Consider the following 24,465-nt stretch of genomic DNA (forward strand, 5'->3'; position numbering starts at 1 on the left):
GAGGAATGACTATGGCTTTGCTTGGTGGAAAGAATTTTAGATTAGGGTTCAAGGATTATAGAATATATGAGCTTGGACTCGCCACCCTCACCATGCAGCGTATTTGGAGAGCACTATGGAAATCTTTGATTGAAGTGAAATGGGTGACGGAAGACTTGAATAGAGATACGATCTTAGCTGAGATAAGGAAGAAAGCTCCTGCAGTAGGTTGTGAATTTGAAACGACTGTGTGATGAGTTGGAGAAAGTTAAGGAAAAATTTATAATTTTGACTTAGTTTAAAAACAGTCTTAAATAAGAATGCTTCATCTCCATGTTTGTATAATGTAAGTAGATTGAGTTAAGAGAATTAAAAATAAAAAACAATCCCAGGAGGAAAATGTTTACCTGAAATTCCATATTGTGATTTCAGCTACTCATTACGAAGATTAATTAATGGAACATAGTCTCTGTCCATTTTCAAAGCTCAAGATTTACGGCTTGTTTTCAGGGCGGAATGGGCGACGGCGATTACATCGCGGCCATCACACAGATAGTTTTGCCGGTGTCCTTCCAGTTCAACCCCCAGTTGGTTCTCGTGTCGGCAGGTTTTGACGCTGCGGTGGGCGATCCTCTCGGCGGTGAGTATAATCTTCACTTAGTCTCTTGACTTTCAAGCCTCGGTATAAACCAATTGCTGCTTGCATAGGCCTGCTAAGGTATATTGTAGGTTTCGGTAATGCTTGGTGTGTTGTGCGGTAAATCCCTTACCGCACAACAGAATTGTTTGGTATTCATTGTGTTGTCAGGTGTACGAGGACAGAGGATAATATGTAAAGAATAGGTCAGACTATTCAACGTATGTGTAGGCAAATGGAAAATGAACCATAACAGGAGAAAAGGATCCAATGCAGTACTGTCAGGCCAGTCAAAGGACCCCATAACTCTCTAGCGGTAGTATCAGCTGTAATGTTCTAGTTAGTCGTGGGAACACCGTAAGTGTACATTCTACATTTAATCAATGTCTTCCCGTTTTATTGTGTACAAATGGGTGTTTGTTTTCATAAAGAAATAAGAGTGTACACAGACAGCCCTTTGTAAAGTGCATGGTTATTTAAACGAGATATAAAAGAATTTTTGTCTTCACTGTAGTGTAAAGGTTTTAGGTCACCGAAGTGACTAAGGGATTTGTTGGTAGTCCGTACGCTGTCTTTTCCGTAGAAAGAAAGGATATTGATGGGAACTAAAAGAAATGTATCCTTTGTATTGTATTATCTATCCAGATGGCCATCAAAGTTTTTAAAAGGTTTTATTCAAAATATGTGTAAAAATTGAAAAAAAAAAAAAATTACTACATATTACAGATACCTGTACAGTATAAAATTAAATCAATTTCTTACACAAACGATAAATATTCTTTTCATATTTTATTACAGTAATTTTGTAATGGAAAGAGTTGATATTGAAATTTTTGTGTTTTACATGATATACATTACCTTACCGTTTGTTGTAAATGTGTATATTAAGTTTAACTGGTTGGCTTATGCGTGGAAAATGATAACTATTGATTTCTGTGGTAATCAGGAAGAGTCTTGATCTTAACCCTTTAACCCCCAGGCTATTTGGAAATTTCCAACCCTTAACCCCCAGGGGGTTATTTTTTTCCAAGCACATTTTGCAGTATATTTTTTTTTAATTGCTCTAACAGCCTTAATTTTTGTCATAGAGAGGTCAGGTTGGTCTCATTCTCTTGGAAAATGCCTGAATTTTTTTCAAAAAATTATCAAAAATATGAAAAAAAAAATTTTATAGCATTTTTTTGCAAGGACGTACGGGTACGTCCATGGGGGTAAAGGGATGGGTTTTGTGAAACGTACCAGTACGTCCTTTAGGGGTAAAAGGGTTAAGAACTTGCCGATCATTTGTTTCATTTTGTATGTAATTTGGAATTTCCTATCGGCCAGGTTGCCTTGTAACGCCCGAGTGCTACGGCCACATGACGAAACTTCTCATGCCGTTGGCCGAGGGAAGAGTCGTCGTTGCCTTGGAGGGAGGGTACAATCTAAACTCCGTCAGCTACTGCATGACCATGTGTGCTAAAGCCTTGCTCGGCGATCCTCTCCCCTCCCTCCCCGAGGGGCTCGCCCCGTCCGAGAGCGCCGTGGAGTCTCTCGAGAAGGTCGTCTCCATGCACAGAAAGTTCTGGTCGTCTCTAGACCTGAAGGTAAGATCTGATAGTTTTATCGTTGTGAAGTTTAATCAGATCACTGATTGGCATCTCAGGACTCTTACAGGCCTGGCTTAAAGGATTTGAGAACCAATGATTATTATTATGTTATTACTAGCTAAGAGAGTGGGGTTGAGACAGGGATGTGTGATGTCGCCGTGGTTGTTTAACTTGTATGTTGATGGAGTGGTGAGAGAGGTGAATGCTCGAGTGCTTGGACGAGGATTAAAACTGGTAGGCGAGAATGACCATGAATGGGAGGTAAATCAGTTGTTGTTTGCGGATGATACTGTACTGGTAGCAGACACAGAAGAGAAGCTTGACCGACTAGTGACAGAATTTGGAAGGGTGTGTGAGAGAAGGAAGTTGAGAGTTAATGTGGGTAAGAGTAAGGTTATGAGATGTACGAGAAGGGAAGGTGGTGCAAGGTTGAATGTCATGTTGAATGGAAAGTTACTTGAGGAGGTGGATCAGTTTAAGTACTTGGGGTCTATTGTTGCAACAAATGGTGGAGTGGAAGCAGATGTACGTCAGAGAGTGAATGAAGGTTGCAAAGTGTTGGGGGCAGTTAAGGGAGTAGTAAAAAATAGAGGGTTGGGCATGAATGTAAAGAGAGTTCTATATGAGAAAGTGATTGTACCAACTGTGATGTATGGATCGGAGTTGTGGGGAATGAAAGTGATGGAGAGACAGAAATTGAATGTGTTTGAGATGAAGTGTCTGAGGAGTATGGCTGGTGTATCTCGAGTAGATAGGGTTAGGAACGAAGTGGTGAGGGTGAGAACGGGTGTAAGAAATGAGTTAACGGCTAGAGTGGATATGAATGTGTTGAGGTGGTTTGGCCATGTTGAGAGAATGGAAAGTGGCTGTCTGCTAAAGAAGGTGATGAATGCAAGAGTTGATGGGAGAAGTACAAGAGGAAGGCCATGGTTTGGGTGGATGGATGGTGTGAAGAAAGCTCTGGGTGATAGGAGGATAGATGTGAGAGAGGCAAGAGAGCGTGCTAGAAATAGGAATGAATGGCGAGCGATTGTGACGCAGTTCCGGTAGGCCCTGCTGCTTCCTCCGGTGCCTTAGATGACCGCGGAGGTAGCAGCAGTAGGGGACTCAGCAGTATGAAGCTTCATCTGTGGTGGAAATGTGGGAGGTTGGGCTGTGGCACCCTAGCAGTACCAGCTGAACTCGGCTGAGTCCCTGGTTAGGCTGGAGGAACGTAGAGAGTAGAGGTCCCCTTTTTTGTTTTGTTTCTTGTTGATGTCGGCTACCCCCCAAAATTGGGGGAAGTGCCTTTGGTATATGTATGTACTAGCTAAGCTACAATCCTAGTTGGAAGAATAGGATGCAACAAGCACTAGGGATGTTTGTTATCATGAGTGTTGATTTCTTATTGGTGGTCACAGTTTATGAAATTCTTATTAGTGTCTAACTTGAATACTGTAGTTTCTTTAACTCATGAGACCAATACCATACTTTGTAAGTTAACTTGCTTTTACTTAACTCTCCTTGAAGCAGAAATCATTTGCACAGGACCTTTCAAAATAGAAAAAATGTTACTGGATATTATAAATAGAAAATATAATTACCGCCCATTCTGGCAAAAGAGGCATACACTCCGTAAAATGTTCGACAATGCACCGTGGAAAGTTCTAATATGGTTTAACGTTTCCTCCCATCTAGAATACTTTGGGTCTCTCACCGGGAAGTTCGTACAGCCTCCCTTCACCCGTGTCGGATGACGGCTGTCGGAAATCTACAGGAGACGGGGGAGATTCCAGTAAGTACTTATCTATCATTCTGCTTAACTAGAGTTAGAGTTCTCTTGCTTGAGGGTACTCTTGGGCACACTAATCTATCTTATTTCTCTTCCTCTTGTTATGTTAAAGGTTTTATAGTTTTTATAAGAGATATTTACTTTAATGTTACTCTTCTTAGAATATTTTATTTTTCAAATGTTTCCTTTCCTTACTGGGATATTTTCCTTGTTAGAGCCCCTGGGCTTATAGCATCCTGCTTTTCAAACTAGGGTTGTAGCTTACCAATTAACCCTTTTACCCCCAGGGTATTTGGAAATTTCCAACCCTTAACCCCCAGGGGGTTATTTTTTTCCCAGCACATTTTGCAGTATATATTTTTTAAATTGCTCTAACAGCCTTAATTTTCGTCATAGAGAGGTCAGGTTGGTCTCATTCTCTTGGAAAATGCCTGAATTTTCTCAAAAAATTATCAACAATATGAAAAAAAAAAAATTTATAGCATTTTTTTGCAAGGACGTACCGGTACGTCCATGGAGGTAAAGGGATGGCTTTTGTGAAACGTACCAGTACGTCCTTTAAGGGTAAAAGGGTTAATAGTAATAAATAGCACTTTGAAACAGTTATTTTTTAACTTATTACCTGTATATCTACTTTTTATCATCTATATTGATAAAGTGTTATGTCACTGAGTGATTAGAAGCCTTGGTGAGGAAGGTTGTAAATGAATATGTAGGTTTGTGGCGGTGTAATGCTCGGGAGTGAGCGTCGGTTGGCAGTGTGAAGTTGCAGGGAATAGTGAAAGCCAGGAAGCATTTTGAGAAAGTTGAAGGGGATGCATGTGACAGTATTAACCCTTTTACCCCCAAAGGACGTACTGGTACGTTTCACAATAGCCATCCCTTTACCCCCATGGACGTACCGGTACTTCCTTGCAAAAAAATGCTATAAAAATTATTTTTTTCATATTTTTGATAATTTTTTGAGAAAATTCAGGCATTTTCCAAGAGAATGAGACCAACCTGACCTCTCTATGACAAAAATTAAGGCTGTTAGAGCAATTTTAAAAAAATATACTGCAAAATTTGCTGGGAAAAAAATAACCCCCTGGGGGGTTAAGGGTTGGAAATTTCCAAATAGCCTGGGGGTAAAAGGGTTAAATTATTATTATTATTATTATTATTATTATTCTTTGCTAAGCTACAACCCTAGTTGGAAAAGCAGGATGTTATAAGCCCAAGGGCTCCAACAAGGAAAATAGCCAGGTGAGGAAAGGAAATACGGAAAAACTACCAGAGAAGTTTAAGAACAATAATTATATAAAAATAAATCTTTCACATATAAAATATAAAAACTTGAAAATAAAAATAGGTTAAAAACTTCAAAATTACGAGAGGAAGAGAACCAAGATAGGATAGTGTGCCCGAGTGTACCCAAGAAGTGATCAACATCCTTTTTTTTTTTTTTTTTTTCTTTTTTTTTTTAATGAAATAGATTAATGTGAATTGTTTACATGACGTTAAGGAAAGTTGTGTGCATGTATGATAATTCTAGAACAGGGAATCGTTTTAAGCGGACAGGTACGTACATACGAAGGAATTATTGTTGCATCTCTTCCTTAGTGGAAAGAAAAATAGCCTCTGAATAGGCAATGATTATATTGTGTTGTAAACTGGAAATTGAAAAGTAAGGAAATACAGTTCAGTATAGAAATGACAATGTAAGAATTTTACATTATGAAGGGCATTAAAGATTATTCAATGTATGAGTTTAAAGGTTTATTTGAGCACTGATTGTTGAAAGATGATAAAGAAAAGTACTCGAAATGTGATGATTGACAGCTGAAGTCAATGATAATTCTCAGTAACGTTTAAAATGGGTGTCTGTAAATTTGTGTTTATCACTTTTCAAGCTGTTAGAAACACGTCTATTTCTTTTGTCTTGCCTCTATAGTTGTACAGTAGTTCATAGTCCCTTAGTTGTAAAAATATTTATGATGACTGTCCAAAGTGATAGCTATAAAATAATTCAATATTTTAACCCTTTTACCCCCAGGCTATTTGGAAATTTCCAACCCTTAACCCCCGGGGGGTTATTTTTTTCCCAGCACATTTTGTAGTATATTTGTTTTAAATTGCTCTAACAGCCTTAATTTTTGTCATAGAGAGGTCAGGTTGGTCTCATTTTCTTGGAAAATGCCTGAATTTTCTCAAAAAATTATCAAAAATATGAAAAAAAAAATTTTTATAGCATTTTTTTGCAAGGACGTACCGGTACGTCCAAGGGGGTAAAGGGATGGCTTTTGTGAAACGTACCAGTACGTCCTTTTGGGGGTAAAAGGGTTAATGAATATTACCTGTAAGTCTCAATTGTAATAGCATTGAGGCATAAACTCCATAACCTTATACTAGAAATTTAGAATTTTACATCAACACTTTTAGTTTCCCCTCCGAGACCACAAGAGGCATAATAGCGCCAGTTTTGTGTTCAGACAAGCGCTGGACTACCTTGCCAGGTCATCCAGAAATCTTGCTTCGTGCATTATTTGTCTTATTTTCATAAACAAGTCGACCTTCTCTCCTTCTCAATATGTTTTTGGCAATTTTATATCTTGACTTTTTTTTCACAATCATTTCAACTCAGGATTAGGCAGATATTTTCTTTCACTCCATATGATATACACTTTTTATTCAATGCAGCGTGACTATTTGCTTTTGTAGGGGAACCAACGTTATAATGGTATAGTACAATACATGTATTATATTTAGAGGTGATCATTCTCTTGTTTTACAAACTTTAATGATGGAGGATATAGTTTGAAAGGATAAAGTAGAACAGAAATGGAAAGGTTTTGAAACTTAATTACTTTACTTTGACGGCTGTTTTTCCAGTCCCATACAGCAAGGGAACCTTACTCTCTACAGGACGTCCTCTCATTTTATCTTGTTCGTTCAGAGTATGCAACATATCATGTCACTCATTGCTCATTTAATGTTAAATTGTCACTTTCAAATGACAGAATAAGAAAGTCTTCAGTTTCTTCTTGAAAGCCTTAATATTTTCAATCATTCGGATGTCTCATAGGAGCTTATTGTATAGTCTCGGGGCCATGTATTTAAAGACTCTTGAGGCTACAGTAGACATATATCTAGGTTCCAATAGGTGCTGATTTTGTTTGGACTTTTCACATCAATGTTTGTAGGTAGAATTGGAATTAGAATTTAACCTCTCGAAGGAAATGAGTCAGACTTGCATGCTGATTACCATGAAATCGTTTTAATCTTTTTGCAACTCTGATTTTTGTTACGTTTGATGTTAACCCTTTTACCCCCAAAGGACGTACTGGTATGTTTCACAAAAGCCATCCCTTTACCCCCATGGGCGTACTGGTACGTCCTTGCTAAAAATTGCTATAAAAATTTTCTTTTTTCATATTTTTGATAATTTTTTGAGAAAATTCAGGCATTTTCCAAGAGAATGAGACCAACCTGACCTCTCTATGACAAAAATTAAGGCTGTTAGAGCAATTTAAAAAAAATATACTGCAAAATGTGCTGGGAAGAAAATAACCCCCTGGGGGTTAAGGATTGGAAATTTCCAAATAGCCGGGGGGGGGGGGGTAACTTAGTGTCCCAACATTCTGCAAATTATAACTATGTAAATTCTGTTTCGTGTCGGAACTAGCGATGCTCCTGGCCTACCATATTCCACTTTAATGTAGAGTCTAGCTATCAAATAATGAGGTTGAGGGTACACTAATAGATACTAGTATTTACAGTAATTTCGGATAGTTTGTAGCGCTACGGCCAAGCGTCCTAATTTGTTTATTATCGCTCTGACTGTTATCTTGTATAGAATAAAAACGTTTGGAAATGGTCTACGGATCTTAAATATGTGGTGTAAGGGGGGTACGGGGGGGCACAGCCCCCTGGGTAAGGACACTGCTATTAGCATAGGTTAGGTGGGTTTTTTAAGTTAGCTTCTCCTGTCGTACTCGTAGGTAAGGAAACTGTTGTGTAAGGGGGGTCCGGGGGGCGCAGCCCCCCTGGGTAAGAATACGGCATTTAGCATAGGTTAGGTGGGTTTTTTAAGTTAGCTTCTCCCGCCAAAATCGTTTTTAGAACGACGGCCAGTTCAGAATATTCCCGTTTTCTACAGGATCTGGCCGTCACCCTACAAAGGCTCCGTAATTTCATTAGTAATATTAGATCCAATGTCATGACTTCTCCATCATGAGGCTCGATACTAAACAGTATTCCAGATGTTTTATTCCTGCCATAACCAGGTTGTGGAATGATCTTCCCAATCGGGTACAGTGAAGTTGAATCGGTAGAACTTCAAAAGTTTAAACTTGCAGCAAATCTTATGTTAAACAGGCTTACATAAGTGGTTTTTATAGTTTATTTATTATTATTATTATTATTATTGTTGTTGTTGTTATTATTACTTGCTAAGCTACAACCCTAGTTGGAAAAGCAAGATGCTATAATCCCAGGGGCTCCAACATGGAAAATAGCCCAGTAAGGAAAGGAAACAGGGAAAAATAAAATATTTTAAGAACAGTAACAATATTAAAATAAAAATGAAAGATTTGTTTTTATGTTGTTAATGTTCTTAAAATGTTATATTGTAATTGTTCATTATTTCTAATATAGTTTATTTATTTCCTTATTTCCTTTCCTCATTGGGCTATTTTTCCCTTGTTGGAGACCTTGGGCTTGTAGCATCCTGCTTTTCTGACTAGGGTTGTAGCTTTGCAAGTAATAATAATAATAATAATAATGATAATAATAATTAGGGATCAGTATCAAGTGCCAATATATATATATATATATATATATATATATATATATATATATATATATATATATATATATATATATATATATATATAAGAGCCTGAAACACTAAATGTGGAATAAATCATTATCCAGATTGGATTAAGAATGAGCAAATTATTTAGAAATTAGATTTAATATCTTTAAAAGAATCTTTATCCAAATTATAACTAATCCCACCTAATATGGTAAAACTTGAGATTAATATTAAATAAAATAAGCAATTGATGAAATGTATTTGAAATTCTTAATTGTAATAGTTAATATATGACATATCTGTATTGACGTTGTTACTGTTTTTAGAATGATTTATTGTTAATTTGTTATCATCATTTATTTATTTATTTTCGTCACTGGGCTATTTTTCCCTATTGGAGCCCTTGGGCTTATAGTTTCTTGCTTTTCCAACTAGGGTTGTAGCTTGGCTAGTAATAATAATAATTATAATAATAATTAATAAGAGTTGAGAAGTTTTAACTACCGTAATTGTAATTGTATCGCGTATGTAAACAAAGATGATGAAGGAGAGCTTTTGTAAAGGCGACAGTCAGCTGTTGCTACTACTGTGCCACGCTTCTCTCACGATTTCGCTTGTCAGCCTGACTTTCGTAAGGTATTTTCCTTATTTTATGTCTTAGAATCATTGCTAATAATATTTTTATGTAGTATTTATTCTCGTAGAATATAAGTGTGTGTAATTAAACTCAAAATAAAGCTAGTTTTTTATTTCTTAGAGTTTAAATGTAGTAGTTCACGTAGGCTAGCCTGTGATTTTGACATAGCAAAGATTAAGGTAATTTTGTATTGTATTACAGGGTGAGATTTCGAACAGAAAATATATGTTTTCCTATAGTAAATAACGTGATTTAACCGAATTTGATGTTCATTTCAATCGGAAACAAACAGATCAACCAATTTGGCTAACTTTAAGTTGCCGATTAATACTTACCACAATAAAGTGTTTTTTATTTTTTATCGGTACACCATTTACATATTTCAGTATACAATACTTGATAAAATTTCGTTCTATTGTATGTAGGCTGTATGTAGCAGGACTACAGTACTACTTTGCAAAATAATTTAGGGGGGATGCAAAGATTAATACTTACCACAATGAAAATTTTTTTTCCTTTTATCGGTACGCCATTTACATACATTTCAATATACAATACTTGATAAAATATCGTTCTATTGTATGTAGGCTGTAACAGGACTACAGTACTACTTTCCAAAATAAATTAGGGGGATTAACTTCGTATTATTATAGTATAGTAGAATATCCCTAATGTTGAAAGTAAGAGGTTTTTGTAGTTTGTCTATAGTTAACTTGAATAATTCTGAGGAAACTACATGTACGAAACTCATAGTTTTTAAAGTATATTTAGGCCTATTAACATTTTAGAATTTATTACTAAAAAACCTTATTTAAAAAGGAAATGAGATAAGATTGCCCCAACTGAACGTGGTTTGATATCGTTTACAATATTTTATTAGAAAATACTTTGGAAATGACAGAAACAACTAGATATCTTTAAATATATTCTGAACCCTAAAACTTTTGACCACTGCTACTATGTAGTATTATTGCCTTAAGACAGGTCCTTTTATGAATTAGTCAGCCTCATTAACTCCTCATTCTTGTCCACCTCTTTAAGCTCTTGGTACCTTCGTCCTTCAATTTTACCTTCTATAATGTCCTTCAGTAACTCATTTCCTCTGAAAATGTGTCCTATCCAGTTTTTTAGTACGTGACTTATTTATAGGAAATTCCCTATTAACTTTTACCGTTTATACTGACAGTTTTGTTTAGATCGTCTCCCATGACATGAGAACCTACTGAGAACAGTTCATAAGATTACCAGTAGGTGTTGCCGCTCTCCCAACTTTTATTTCCCATTTTCTGTATTAGTACTATTAGACACTTCCCATCGTCGATCAGAGATTTTATTTCTGCCGTTACGAATTTTTCTTGGTAAATCTACCTCCACAGATACTATGCTAGCACTTTCCCCGACTAGTATAAGCTCCTCTTCCTCTGTCAAAGACATGTTTGAAATCGTTCTACTTTGGTATTTGTTTAAGCAAGATGTTTTTATCAATATTACCTGGAACAACTGTCCATTTCCTTTTTGAGGGAATAACTGCTGCTGTTCTGCTTGTAGGTATTATAAATGGTTCTGGTGCCGTTAATAAATGAAACCATGTACATTTCAAATTTTAAGGAAGAGCTAAACTAGGATATAGGTTCAAAATCCAAGTTTTAGAAGCCGATCAGGAAGTAAATAGGGTTGTGACTTATCCTAGGGTTACCCAAAGATACGGCAGTCTAAGGGGGGTTCATGTAGCCCTCCCCGTCAAGAAAGGATACTGTTCCTAGATTAGGTTAAGTGATGCCCTTGTGACTGCATCCCTTTTGAATTGTGGTATTTGTCCTTAAAAAAAGGCAACTATGTTACCCCTTACAAATGGGGAAAAAAACACGCTAACAAAAGATGATGATGATTCACAACTATTTTAAAAGTCTATTCTCTGAAAAATACCAATTTCCATCAAGTATTTCCATGAGAATTGGTTCAACAGGCTGAGACAAGTGTCTTCATAGTCTATTTATGATGTATAAAGATTTGGTTTAAGTTATTGCATGTAAAATATTTTATTTTAATTGTTCATTACTTCTCATCGTGCGTTTACTTCCTTATTTCCTTTCCTCACTGGGCTATTTCTCCCTGTTGGAGCCCTTGGGCTTATAGCATCCTGCTTTCCCAACTAGGGTTGTAGTTTAGCTAATAATAATAATAATAATAATATGTATGCCAGGAACACCTCTTAGTTTCTTCACGAGGGATATTGTACTTTACGATACTTTACCTCTTAACTTGGGACACACATCCTTACCTATGAGGTGGGAGTCTGCCCCCCTCCTCCCCCTCCCCCTTGTGTCCATAGCTTACCCTAAAGCTAATCTTACCCTTGTGTCTACATCCTGACTGACTTCCATCCTGAAATTTCGTAAGCATTTCTTAATTGAACCCCGTCCTTGAAACTTGAAAAGTAGGTTTTCCAGTCGATTAATGTCGTCGCAATAATTCAAAACGCCTATGAACACCCCCAGTAACTCCTCATATTACCTGTAAAAGGGAAATGGCCACATGTTTGGAATAATCCTAATAAAAACATCATCATTAAATTGATATTAAAGTGGAGCTATTTTAATTTCCCGGCATTGGAGGCGGAGTTAACCGCTGTAGATGTGGAGGTAGGAGATTGATCGAGAAAAATTCACATGACGGTGAAAACATCTGATAGGAGGTTAAAAATGTCTAACAATGGTAATAGTATAGGAAATATGAAGTCAAAATTGGGGAAGTACTTTATATGGGTTATTAGTAGCTGCCAACAGTATAGGTTATTGGATTCAAAATAGTGGGTTTGAAGAGATTTATTTGATTGTGATTTCCAATGTCCTAATTAATATTATACAATACTGTATTAAAGCTAATAGTTTTGCACATCTTATGAAGAGGAAAGGATTTGTATCCATTTGCTACACTCGGATGACACGAGTTTTTGTTGGCTGGCCAACATCGACCATATTTCAACGACTGTTTGGTATCATTGACAGTGAGGCATTTGTTGACCGAATGCCCCACACATAGTAGTAAAAGAAATAGATATCTGTTTGAGGCTCTAGGTGAGGATGGCCGGTTCATCCTTGACAAGATTCTTGGACATGATGTGTCTAAAATGATGATAGGATATCGAATGAGTTCAGCATACTACTCACTCACCTGGAAATAATAATACAGTAGTTAGATGATGAATTGTTAGTAATTATTTCTCAGCTGATCCCATCTCTGGTCGTCAATTTTTTGGTGGGATTTAATGATACGTTGGTATTCTTAAAATACAACTTTAATAAATCTTGTGACTACATTGCTCTATGACAGCCAACTCTCAAGGTGTGTGTGGAGCATCTTAAATAATCTGACAAAAGCAAAACATTGCTAAACAACAAAAGAGCATCGCTTTCAAGAGACTTAAATCCTACTCCAGTACAAAACTATAAAGAATCACATTCTATCTTTGAGGTAATCAATAAATGCTTGAATCCTATTATCAAAATAAATCATTTCACTTATATACAAAGCATAACTTGTTTTATTCATGCAATATGATGCAATGTTGCGGTTAATACACGTAACACTTGAAATAATACAGTACATTATTACAATAATACATAAGTGTCCTACCATGCTAGTGGTATTTTTTGCTTTATTTCAGAAGCAGGTCTTCTGAAAGATATTTAACTTTTAGAATGACTTTTTTTTGCTTTTATGGTTTTAAATGAATATTTTTTTTTTCTTATTTACTAGAAACGATATCGGCATCAATGACCTTAGATGTCAGTATGCCAGAAAACCCCGGATTAATCGAACAATCCACTCAGACAGCAACAATGGGAGCGAACAAAGACAGAGACTTTTAACGAGGAAAGAAAACTGAAGGAAACCAAATAAAACGCGCCTTGGACAAGCTCTCTTTTATTGTTTACATTAAGTCAAATACACAATTTCCCAATTAGCTCTGGGTAAATAAGTATCAGTTATTAGAACATAAACAATTATTATACTTCAGAATTAAATAAAGAAATAAGGAAAATTAAAGAAAAATATCTTACCATATAAAATAAATAAATTAGGAAGTTTACTCATATCCAACATCATGATTTACCTCACTGCAAGGTCAGGTTAGATATGACGGCTTCACTTTGGTTAGGACCCGACACCTTACGTAATTACTGTTAGTTAGACATGTGATTTTATTTCCCGCGCAGTATGTGCAATTATTCCGTAAGTGCTAACTAGGGTAAGCGCGCTTCATCTCGATTTTATAGGCCGTCTATTGTTATTACCTCCTGTGCCTGGCTTTGAAGGTATATTGTAAGTGTTATTGAAGGAGTGAAAAAAGCTCTGGGTGATAGGAGGATAGATGTGAGAGAGGCAAGAGAGCATGCTAGAAATAGGAATGAATGGCGAGCGATTGTGACGCGGTTCCAGTAGGCCCTGCTGCTTCCTCCGATGCCTTAGATGACCGCGGAGGTAGCAGCAGTAGGGGATTCAGCATTATGAAGCTTCATCTGTGGTGGATAATGTGGGAGGTTGGGCTGTGGCACCCTAGCAGTACCAGCTGAACTCGGTTGAGTCCCTGGTTAGGCTGGAGGAACGTAGAGAGTAGAGGTCCCCTTTTTTTGTTTTGTTTCTTTTGTTGATGTCGGCTACCCCCCAAAATTGGGGGAAGGGCCTTGGTATATGTATGTGTATGTATGTTATTGAAGGCAGAGACTTGAAACCTGTTGCCACACTTTGTAGCAATACCATTAGAGAGAGGTGAAGAATCCATTTCTTGCAGATCTTCCTAAATTTTACTGTTAATGTGAGATTTTTAAATCTTATGAACATGTTTTGTAGCTAGAGAATATTTTATCTTTTGGAAAGGAGGCTGTAAGAAGGAAAAAATAGCTTACGTCGGAGCTCAACTCAGACTATCATGGCCTCTTATATGATGAGCATTTTATAGTCATAAATGTATATCATAGATGATTATTTCTTGATAATATTTATAAGTTTTAGTTCTTATGTACCCTAAGAATGGCTGAGACACTGTCATGTTAGGTCTTGACACTTTTGCTGGAAGTAAAGAGATAACTGCTCTTCCTATGTTCTTAAGGTTTCTTGCCATTTCTGTGTTAACTAGTGAATGTTTTCATGTAAGAGTATATTTTTTAATTATATGACAGCTAGAAAAATACAGAAATATGTATTGTGTTTGGAAAAATAGTAAATTACTGTGCAAATTTATAAAAGACCTCTCTATTACTGTTCGAGTTTGCATGTAAAGTATATAAAAGACCTCTCTATTTTACAAAACTATTCCTAAAGTATTTTTATTTCTTCCAGAATCAAGCGTTGCATCTACAACAGTTGACGAATTATCTGCCAATTTGTGCGGAGTTTCGCTGGAAGACAAAATTCCGAAGGAGGAGGAATTGTCCAAGACGCCTGTCAACAACGTAATCATGAGTGACGAACCTTCGTCTTCCTCGAAAGGAGACGCCGGGGACGGGGCCGAGAACCCTCTGGAGGGTGCCGTAGGGGGTTCGTCTGGGCAGCAGGATAATATCAACACATTTCTTCTTACTGAGGTTCCTGGGGCGGAGGTGAGAAGATTGTCTGAGATTCAGGATTTTAGTATAGAAGCAATACTGTATACTGAAAAGTACTTTAACCCTTTTACCCCCAAAGGACGTACTGGTACGTTTCACAAAACTCATCCCTTTACCCCCATGGACGTACCGGTACGTCCTTGCAAAAAAATGCTATTTAAAATAATTTTTGCATATTTTTGTCAATTTTTTGAGAAAATTCAGGCATTTTCCAAGAGAATGAGACCAACCTGACCTTTCTATGACAAAAATTAAGGCTGTTAGAGCAATTTAAAAAAAATATACGGCAAAATGTGCTTAAAAAAAATAACCCTTTGGGGTTAAGGGTTGGAAATTTCCAAATACCCTGAGGGTAAAAGGGTTAATAAGATATAGTATGGCCTTCTAAACTTTAAAAGTTATGTAGACTGTACTTCACATGACAGTAGTATTAGATATAGAAAAACCAAATTAGGAATAAAGATTTTTTGTACGGGAAATTAATTGCTATGAAAGGAAGAATATGATCAATATTTAGTAACAGATATGGCAAATAAGCTACGTACATCATACAATATTGTAAAAACACAGGTACATGTTGAAGTGCAATACTGTATGTTTTCCATTTAATTTTTAGTGTAATATAAAAGTGTCATAATTTTAGCAAAAGTGTTGTCAGTCAGAAAATAGTTCCTAGGCATTGTACTTAAGTCTTTATGGGCTGCCATTAATGCCTCTCTTGCACGTCGATGGGCTAGGCAATACTCGACCAAATTCTTTTATGGACTTACCGTATGTTGCTCTCCTTCGATGTACAGTATACCTGTTCAAGCGTTGACCATCTGCATTAAGGATATTTCCTATTCCAGCAAATGTATGCTGTCGTACCAAAATCGTGGTGCCCCCATCTCGAACAAGTCAAGGAAGTTCCGAGCGCTGGGTTGAAGACGGACGCTCCTGCGAGGAATGTCACGACCCGGTCGGAGAACTGGGTTTGTTTGACCTGTTACAAGGTAGGTATCTAAAACACGGTTTTAAGTCAGATAGAGTTGTATAATGTTTTTCCATACACTAGTGAGATTGGAAATTTTTATTCTTTACGATTAATAAAAATCTCTCTCTCTCTCTCTCTCTCTCTCTCTCTCTCTCTCTCTCTCTCTCTCTCTCTCTCTCTCTCTCTCTCACATTTATTTTGGGGGAATCGTCTTATGACTTTCATCTTGAAACGGCATTTATATTTGTATTAAAATTAAGAAGGTAGAATAATTAATGGAGGATTTGGGCAGTCAGGCAAAAAAAAAATTTCTTAACAGCATTGAAGGCAACAGAATCTTCCTTTAAAATGAAGTATGAAAAATTGTTGAACTAGAAATCTTACAAAAATTATCAGTTTTAATAACCATTGTTAAAAGGGAAGCCAATCCCCTGGCAGCTGAATTGTTTGTCTCTACATAAATACAAACGATCGTCTTTCAATATGAGCGAGACTTCATCAAAACTGGAGGGGCCATTAAACCAATAGGTGGTTCTGGTAAGCCGTGTCCATGTGTCAGTCATCAAAACCAGCACTTCTTTAGCTGTAAGCGGTATTGACAAATTCTTGTTGCCTCTCTTTTTTTATTATTAATTCTTTCTTTTTTCCCCCATTTCAAATAAATGGAAATTTGCAAAGACACGCAATTGTGTTCATGTAAAGCCAGTAAAAAGTATGGCAGGTTTATATCCAAAACTGCCATTGATCCTCCATATATTTGCTTTTTGTAGTAGCATGGCTATTCGCAGTCAATCCCTGGTTATTAAAGTAAGTCAGGACCTGTGACCTAACCCTAAGGAAGTTGGCCTTCCTTGGGCATCGCTTGCCTTGTCAACGGGAGGAAGTTTTGACTGCCATCACAACTTGTGAGCCTGGTACAACTGTGGAGGCACTGTTGGAAGGAACAGTTATTGGTGTGGTCTTGCCTGTTTTAAAACAGGCCCATGCGGCTTCTTCCTCTGTGGGAGTTTCGTCATTGGTCTCTTGGGCCTCGACTCCAAAGAAGGCTGGCAAGGGGAAGAAGCTCACTTGCTCCTCCAACACTTCCAGTTCTTCATCCTCCTTAATTTTCATCAGATTCTTCTGATACTGCTGATACTAGAAGGTTTGGAAGACTCGTGATTCTTTGACCGATCTCTGTCTCCTTGTATGGGAGCAAGAAAGATAAACAGCAGTAGCGAGAATTGACGCAACCTGGGAAGGTATTTCGGCCTTACCTCGCTTACACACTTGCGCCAATAATGAACTTCCTCGTGTTGTCTCTTCGCCAGGGGAAGTTCCTCTCAATTGTGGCTGTGAAAGGCTAACGCTCAGCCTTGAGCACAAGAGATCTGACCCAGCATAGACCTCTTCTCCTTGTGGGAGTTGTCTATGCTCATGAGCTAAAAGCATCATTTCCTATCCTGGTACCTCAGGCCTGACCCCCCCTGGTTGTAAGCGACCTATGTTGTTAAGTCCATTCCACATGCCCCCAGCACAAGCCTTTGAGAAGGGTCTCAAAGAGATCTCAAATCTTAGACTACCTTTCTGGTAGTTTCATTTTCAGCCAAAGGGAATTTGCAAACTTATTGTAATCTCGTATGCCATTACTTACTCGAAAGGATGGAAGGAAGTCTACTTACATTTTGTTCCTTTGCGGCCAAGACCCTAAACCTAGCTGCTTACGATATCAGGTTTGAGTCCTTCTCCATCTCTTCTCTTCAGGATGCAATCAAAGGAGATCAGAACTGGCTTCTCTGTCCTATAAAGACTATGGTACTGACATAAGAGGACTTGGTGCTTCAGTCCTGAGCACCAAAGTCTTTGGCATACTGAAATGATAAAGAACACTTGTCTTTGTGGTTTCAAGAGACCATAAGTTGCCTTTATCCTCCAACCAGCGATGGGATTGGAGATTCCAACATGGGTAAGGACTCACAAAGGTAGAGGGATTAATTACACTTTTCCATTCGGGAAGAACATGTAGTGGCTCGGGTATTATGGCAGGAGTAACGCCAGACAACCTTAACATCTTGCTACTTGGGGGTCCTTTGATACCCTTACCCTTGGTCTTGGTTACATAACTGGTTATATAACCCCATCTCCTTCACGGGACAGGGAAAGAATCGCCTCGTCTAACATGGCAGTTTTGACGTGAGCCTTGAATGAGAGTAGAATGACTAGCCATCTATTATTCTTCTGTCCCCAGATGATCTTCATAACCAACTGACCTTTCTTTTCAAACAAGGTCTGTTAATAAGTATCTTCTCCATCCTCCTAGATAAATGGAAAGGTATATAAATGTATACAATTCTGTTTCTTATAATAGTTACAGAATACAATTCCAAATGTACAGGACATAGGTTCTACTGTGATAGGACCCTGCATTCTTGGTAAAGACTTAACCTAATGTCCGTAGCATCCCTATGCATCTACCGTTAAAAGGTTGGCAAGCATTATAACCTTTGTTCCTGTACAGTACCCGGTACTTTTACAATTCCTGGGAAATTTGAACTAACCAGAAACTTAGTTTTCAGGAATAAATCACAACTTTTTAAGTCATTTTTATGCTTCTAACTAATCGGTTCATGCCCGAACTACCCTGGAAGTCCCAGGTCTAAAGGTCAAAACTGCTTTTGTTGATGACTGATAAGTGGGTGGAGCTTCCCCTGCACCACCTTGTCGTTAGTTATAACTACCTCGTTAAGTTTTAATGGTCATTTCAGTTATACTCTTATTTAGAGACTCGTGTTTGTTGTGTTGAAAAATATAAAATACTTTTAAATTTGTAATTTTTTCTAGAAGATGAAATATAAAGTACAATACATTTGATTATTATATTTAAAGTCCATTTTATTTAAGCCTTATTGAAACAATGAGTGTTTTTTAATGTTTTTTTCTGTGATAAATGCCAGAAGGATGTAGAGTGTAGAGTACAGTATTGATTGAATACTTCAAAAGTAAGTTTGATGTTAAAATAGCAATTATGTAAAATCTCAATTTCACGAGCATATAGCAACTTTACTTGTCAAACTGTATGAAATATTTTGTGTTGCGAATGTTAAACCTTTCCTAAATGACAGGTGCTCTGCGGGCGATTCGTCGGCGAACACATGCTGATGCACGGAGTCTCGGAAGAACACTACATGGTGCTAAGTTTTGCCGATCTGTCCGTTTGGTGTTATGCCTGCGACTCGTACATTCACCATGAAGTGAGCGTCTTGTTTACGTTCTAAATTGTTTATCCACATAACAGATTGTTACATTTTAAGGACATTGTAGTTTGAACTGCTCTTGAGGTTTTATTTACATCATCTCACTGTTCCTAGAATTAAGTAGACATCCATTGTCCTATACCTCAAAATAACAATTGAATATATTGCATCTTATAATCCTTATCGACCTCATTCTTGGAGAAAAATTTAGAATTAACGAAATGCTCGTCACTCATGATATTGCTAACACAAGTCTTCGTTTCAGTCGTTACAAGAAGTAAAACGAGCAGCCCACGTGGACAAGTTTGGAGAGGACATCCCTGGTTCTTCTTAATCTCAAAGGTTGTAATAGAAGAGAGTTTTCTTCATAATGATCAGTAATTTCATAAAAAATTAACCCTGGAAATAAGCCAGATGTGTCTGATACTCTCCAGATTTCTGGCACAATATTTGTACAGTATTAACCCTTTTACCCCCAGGCTATTTGGAACTTTCCAACCCTTAACCCCCAGGCATTTTTTTTTTCAAGCACATTTTGCAATATATATTTTTTAAATTGCTCTAACAGCCTTAATTTTCATCATAGAGAGGTCAGGTTGGTCTCATTCTCTTGGAAAATGCCTGAAGTTTCTCATAAAGTTATCAAAAATATGTAAAAAAAAAAAAATGTAAATAGCAGTTTTTTGTAAGGACGTACCAGTACGTCCATGGGGGTAAAGGGATGAGTTTTGTGAAACGTACCAGTACGTCCATTGGGGGTTAAGTGTAGAAGTAGGCTGGGTTAGTGATTTCTATAATATATCTACTAATGCACTTCACCAATTTTAGGGGTTAGCCGATTTAAAAAAAAAAAAGAACAATAGAGTACTTTTCTTCTCTTTGCTCCTCCCAGCTAGACAAGGGATTCAGCTGAGTTTGGTTGGTACTGTTAGGGGGCCACAGCTCACCCACCCCCGTTATCCACCACAATTATATTAATGAGTTGTTTAACAAGCTGACATTAAAGATGTTGATTCCAAGTTAAATATGAACCAGTTGTGAAAGATACGAAATAATTCTGTTGACTCCAAATCCGCATATAAAGTACACATAGCAATCTTTTAAACAGGTTATTTACGTAGTTTACGCAGTTCCGGTAGGCCCTGCTGCTGCCTCCGATGCCTTAGATGACAGCGGAGGTAGCAGCAGTAGGGGATTCAGCATTATGAAGCTTCATTTGTGGTGGATAATGTGGGAGGTTGGGCTGTGACACCCTAGCAGTACCAGCTGAACTCTGTTGAGTCCCGGGTTAGGCTGGAGGAACGTAGAGAGTAGAGGTCCCCTTTTTTGTTTTGTTTCATTTGTGGATGTCGGTTGCCCCCCAAAATTGGGGGAAGTGCCTTTGGTATATGGATGGATTTACGTATTTTAGAAGCATTACTCAAAACCACTTTTTATTGCAGATGCTGGGGACTGAATCAACTAATGGTGAATATTCTGTTTTTCTTGAAGGAAAAAGCATTCGAGACAAGCTCCAACTGACAAGAGTACCATACAACATTTTAGACTTCCTGACTTCCTCAATTTTCCTCTGGCATGTCTTTTAGGAATGCAATATCGAGATTAGATTTGGAAGAAATGTGAGGAAAAACTTGAAAAAAAACTAATATAATTCATTGTAGCTATCAGAATTTATCTGCAATATTTGTGGTAGAGGTAGGCATAAGCTCACTAGAGTGCCTTAGTGTTCCATTTCATCACCTCTAGGCATCGTGTCAAGCTTCGATTTTACCGTTTTCACCAGTCTACGCTCGTGCTAAAAAGCATTACGCACCAATGCCTCTTTAAAGAGATCTAGGATAGCTTTATCGAATTACGCTGAGTGTTTTACTGAATAAGCGATTTTGCCTTTCTAATCATCACTAAGAATTATTAAATCATTGCTCGATTGTAGGGTTTAGATTCTCACAAATTTCATCATATATATCTAGTGAATATCTTTGGAATTTTTTTTCCTCAATTTTAAGTTTTCCCGTTATTTTCCAAGGTTCTTTTGTAGACTACAATAGGGGATACAAATTTAGAATACCGACACATAACCTTTATTAATTATAAAGGTTACGTCATTTTAAGAAGCAGGAGTCTTCATTGTTTGTCGTAGCTGCTGATGGAAAATCCACGTCGAGGTGCAAAATTGTAATGACTTTCTACGACATCCAGTCCCACACAACCTTATGAACGAGTCCCTCCCAATGTTTAAGGCTGTTACTTTCCGTACTTATTCTTCGGAAGGGAATCCCCCTCGCTCCTAGTTATTTGACGACAGCTTCTTTTCCAAGCCTTCGATTCTGTAGAGTTTTTATTTTCGAGTGAAGTGGACTCCCGGAAAAGGTTCTTGGAAGCAGAGAAGCTATTTAACAATTACGATCTCAGAGTTTACTAGTGTTCTATGCTCTTAGATTTTAAAATTGTCCCATTAAAACAAAATTTTTATATCTAGTAGTGAGGAAGCAGAATTTTATTTTTTTTCAAATTAGAGTATGAAAGGTTTCAAAAGTAATCTTCTAAACACAGCTCAAGAGATTCTACTCACTAATATGTGACTGAGAGAGTTGTGTGTACTTTCTATTCCCATTTTGTCAAATCTGATGATTTCACATTAATGTGAATGAAAAACTTTAAATTTTTCGAATTTTTCCTACATTTTTATTTGTTTTTAAAAAATTTGCTGACCAGGTTCTGAAATTTATTTAGATCTTTTTCTTATTAACCCTCCCCACTTCTCTGCTTATTCAATTTATTGTTGTCTTAGTTGAGCTAATTTGCTAACGCCAAAGCTAGACAGGGAATTTGTCCTTAGTACGCTTTTTCATCTGCTACTGAAGTTTCTTTTCCCGCAGTTCGTCCTTCAGTGTCTTATGTAGGCTAAGAGATGACTTCTGAACCAGGCCTGAGGTGTTTGATGTGTTTTTATCGTTAAATCCATCCTTAGGTCCGTTTATAGTTTTTTGATTTCCTGTTCCAGTTAATTCGAGAATCTACCTGCTACGTTGTATGTATGGTTCTTTCTTTTTCCTAGTGAAAACAAGGAAATACTATAATTTAATTAACCTTGACTTCTCTCTGCATTTCCAGCTTACGGGACCTTAACTTTCCATCCAAACGTTAGAAAGGCTTGTTTCACCCTTTGAGTTGAATTTCATATCCATTCTTTTCCTCCTAGTTTTCTTCATTCCCAAGGAAGATGGAAGAGCTTTTGGGTTTCCATACAATTGGACTTTCAATTTAAATATTGGCATATTGTCTGCTATTAAAAAAGAGGACTAAGTCGGCCACTAGGTGCTGAAAACGAACGGATCATAACGACGGCAGCTTTACGGGAATTGCCCCCTTGTGTCTGCCTAATGGTGTGCAGTCAGCAGACCAAACTTTCAAGTAGGATTTAAAGAGAAACTATAGTCCATTTCTTTTAGCGAGGCATATTTGCACCGACTTGCAGCGGTGCCCTTTTAGCTCGGAAAAGTTTATGGATCGCTGATTGGTTGGACAAGATAATTCTAACCAATCAGCGATCAGGAAACTTTTCCGAGCTAAAAGGGCACCGCCGCGAGTCGGTGCAAATATGCATCGCTAAAAGAAATGGACTATAGTTAACATTTCTCGCACAAGGAGCAAGTGACGCTACATCACTGCTATCCTCCCGCAGCAGGCGACAAACAATGAAAACTCCTCTTATCTTGGAAATATAATGCTATTAGGGAAAGATTTTCTTTTAGATTCACCTGTATAAAATTGCCTCATTCTCAAAATATGTGAAATTGCGTAAGTTTCTGTGATGTAGCTTCATAATTGAAATTTTTACTTTTTCTCTGAGTAAGTTTTATCTCCATTGCCTGTCATTCAGGCCCCCATAGGATATTAAACATAAGTATTACTTTCGGTAGTTGAGAGCGCTAAATTTTATAACGGACGTTATTTTTATACGTAATATGTAAGGTGGAATAGGGTAAAAATTACATTAAAATTTTTTGAATTTTATTTTCTGCTGCTATCATTTGGGGATATTTTATTAGGGAGGAAGTTGACAGCATACATGAGGGTTTTGGCTATTATATAGACAGGCATTAGACAGTACTCGTGCAAAATTACAAAATCCAAGAAAGGTATAGAGACTTTGTCATTTTGGGATAGAAAGCCTCTAAAGGATTATGTCACTTTCTCAAAACTTGCGTACAATAGTACGAAAATTAATTGGTGTCTAAGAATCCTATCACTAAACAGGTCTCGCATACACCACGCTAGGAATCGGTACTCCGCGGCTCATTGGAGACTTGATGGTGTATAAGTGCTATTATTAATCATAGGGGTTTTCAAGAAAATGCATTGAAGCCCATTTGATTATAAGTCCCTTTGCTGTTCTGAAAGTTTTTGTTGATGGACTTTGAAATTTAAAAAACATAAAAAAAAAATATTTTGTTTTCACGTGATCAGATATAAAAATACTATTAAATATTGCTCTCTTACATTTTTTAAAATCTTATTTCCTTTGTTTCTTTTCCACTTTCTTTTTCATTTTTATTTCCAGACAAAGATTTTTTATCATCTTCGATTTACCTTAAAAGTTATGAATATATTTCTTGATTGACAGAGAGGAATATTTTTAATATTATGAATATATTTATTCTTTTATTGATCGATAGGAACATTTTATTTTAAAATATGAATATATTTAATTTTGTTTGACAGAACAATGTTTACAAAAATTATATATTTATTTTGATTGACAGGAACAATATTTATACACAAATTTGAATATTTATTCATTGATTGGCAGAGGAACACTTTATAAAAATCATGAATATATTAATTTTCTAATTGAAAGAACAATTTTTACAAAAATTAAGTATATTTTTTGATTGACAGAAGAATGTTTATAGAAATAAAAAATATATTTATTTTTGATTGACAAAGTGTTTATAAAAAGTATTTGAATATTTATTTTTGATTTACAGAAAGTGTTTATAAAAAGTATTTGAATATTTATTTTTGATTGACGGAGGAGCAATATTTATAATCGGGTCTTCAATGCAATTACTTGAATGTGTAAACGGTTCTTTTTAGTTGTCATAAATATCGTATTTTATTTTGACACGTTAGTGCAACAGGAAAGAGTAATCTTGGGCATTGCGGTGACTAATGTTATTTTATATATTTTTTTTTAATATTAATTCCGTACACTCCGGACGAGTGTTTCGTGAACTAT

General features: G+C 36.8%; 1 protein-coding gene across 2 annotated transcripts in view; it reads left to right on the plus strand.

The window, feature by feature from the left end:
- Positions 1-23,780, plus strand: part of HDAC6 (histone deacetylase 6) — a 90,311-nt gene extending 66,531 nt beyond the window's left edge. For both annotated transcript variants that reach the window (XM_068357498.1, XM_068357499.1), the window contains exons 25-32: positions 490-619; positions 1,943-2,202; positions 3,883-3,979; positions 14,752-15,011; positions 15,866-16,009; positions 19,092-19,220; positions 19,489-19,565; positions 20,666-23,780. In XM_068357498.1, coding sequence (XP_068213599.1) covers positions 490-619; positions 1,943-2,202; positions 3,883-3,979; positions 14,752-15,011; positions 15,866-16,009; positions 19,092-19,220; positions 19,489-19,557 — 1,089 coding nt within the window. In that variant the 3' untranslated portion in view covers positions 19,558-19,565; positions 20,666-23,780. The remainder of the gene's footprint in view (positions 1-489; positions 620-1,942; positions 2,203-3,882; positions 3,980-14,751; positions 15,012-15,865; positions 16,010-19,091; positions 19,221-19,488; positions 19,566-20,665) is intronic.
- The last annotated feature ends 685 nt before the right edge of the window (positions 23,781-24,465 follow it).

Source organism: Palaemon carinicauda, chromosome 34 (genome assembly GCF_036898095.1).
Source record: "Palaemon carinicauda isolate YSFRI2023 chromosome 34, ASM3689809v2, whole genome shotgun sequence".
In the NCBI taxonomy this organism is placed as follows: Eukaryota; Metazoa; Arthropoda; class Malacostraca; order Decapoda; family Palaemonidae; genus Palaemon; species Palaemon carinicauda.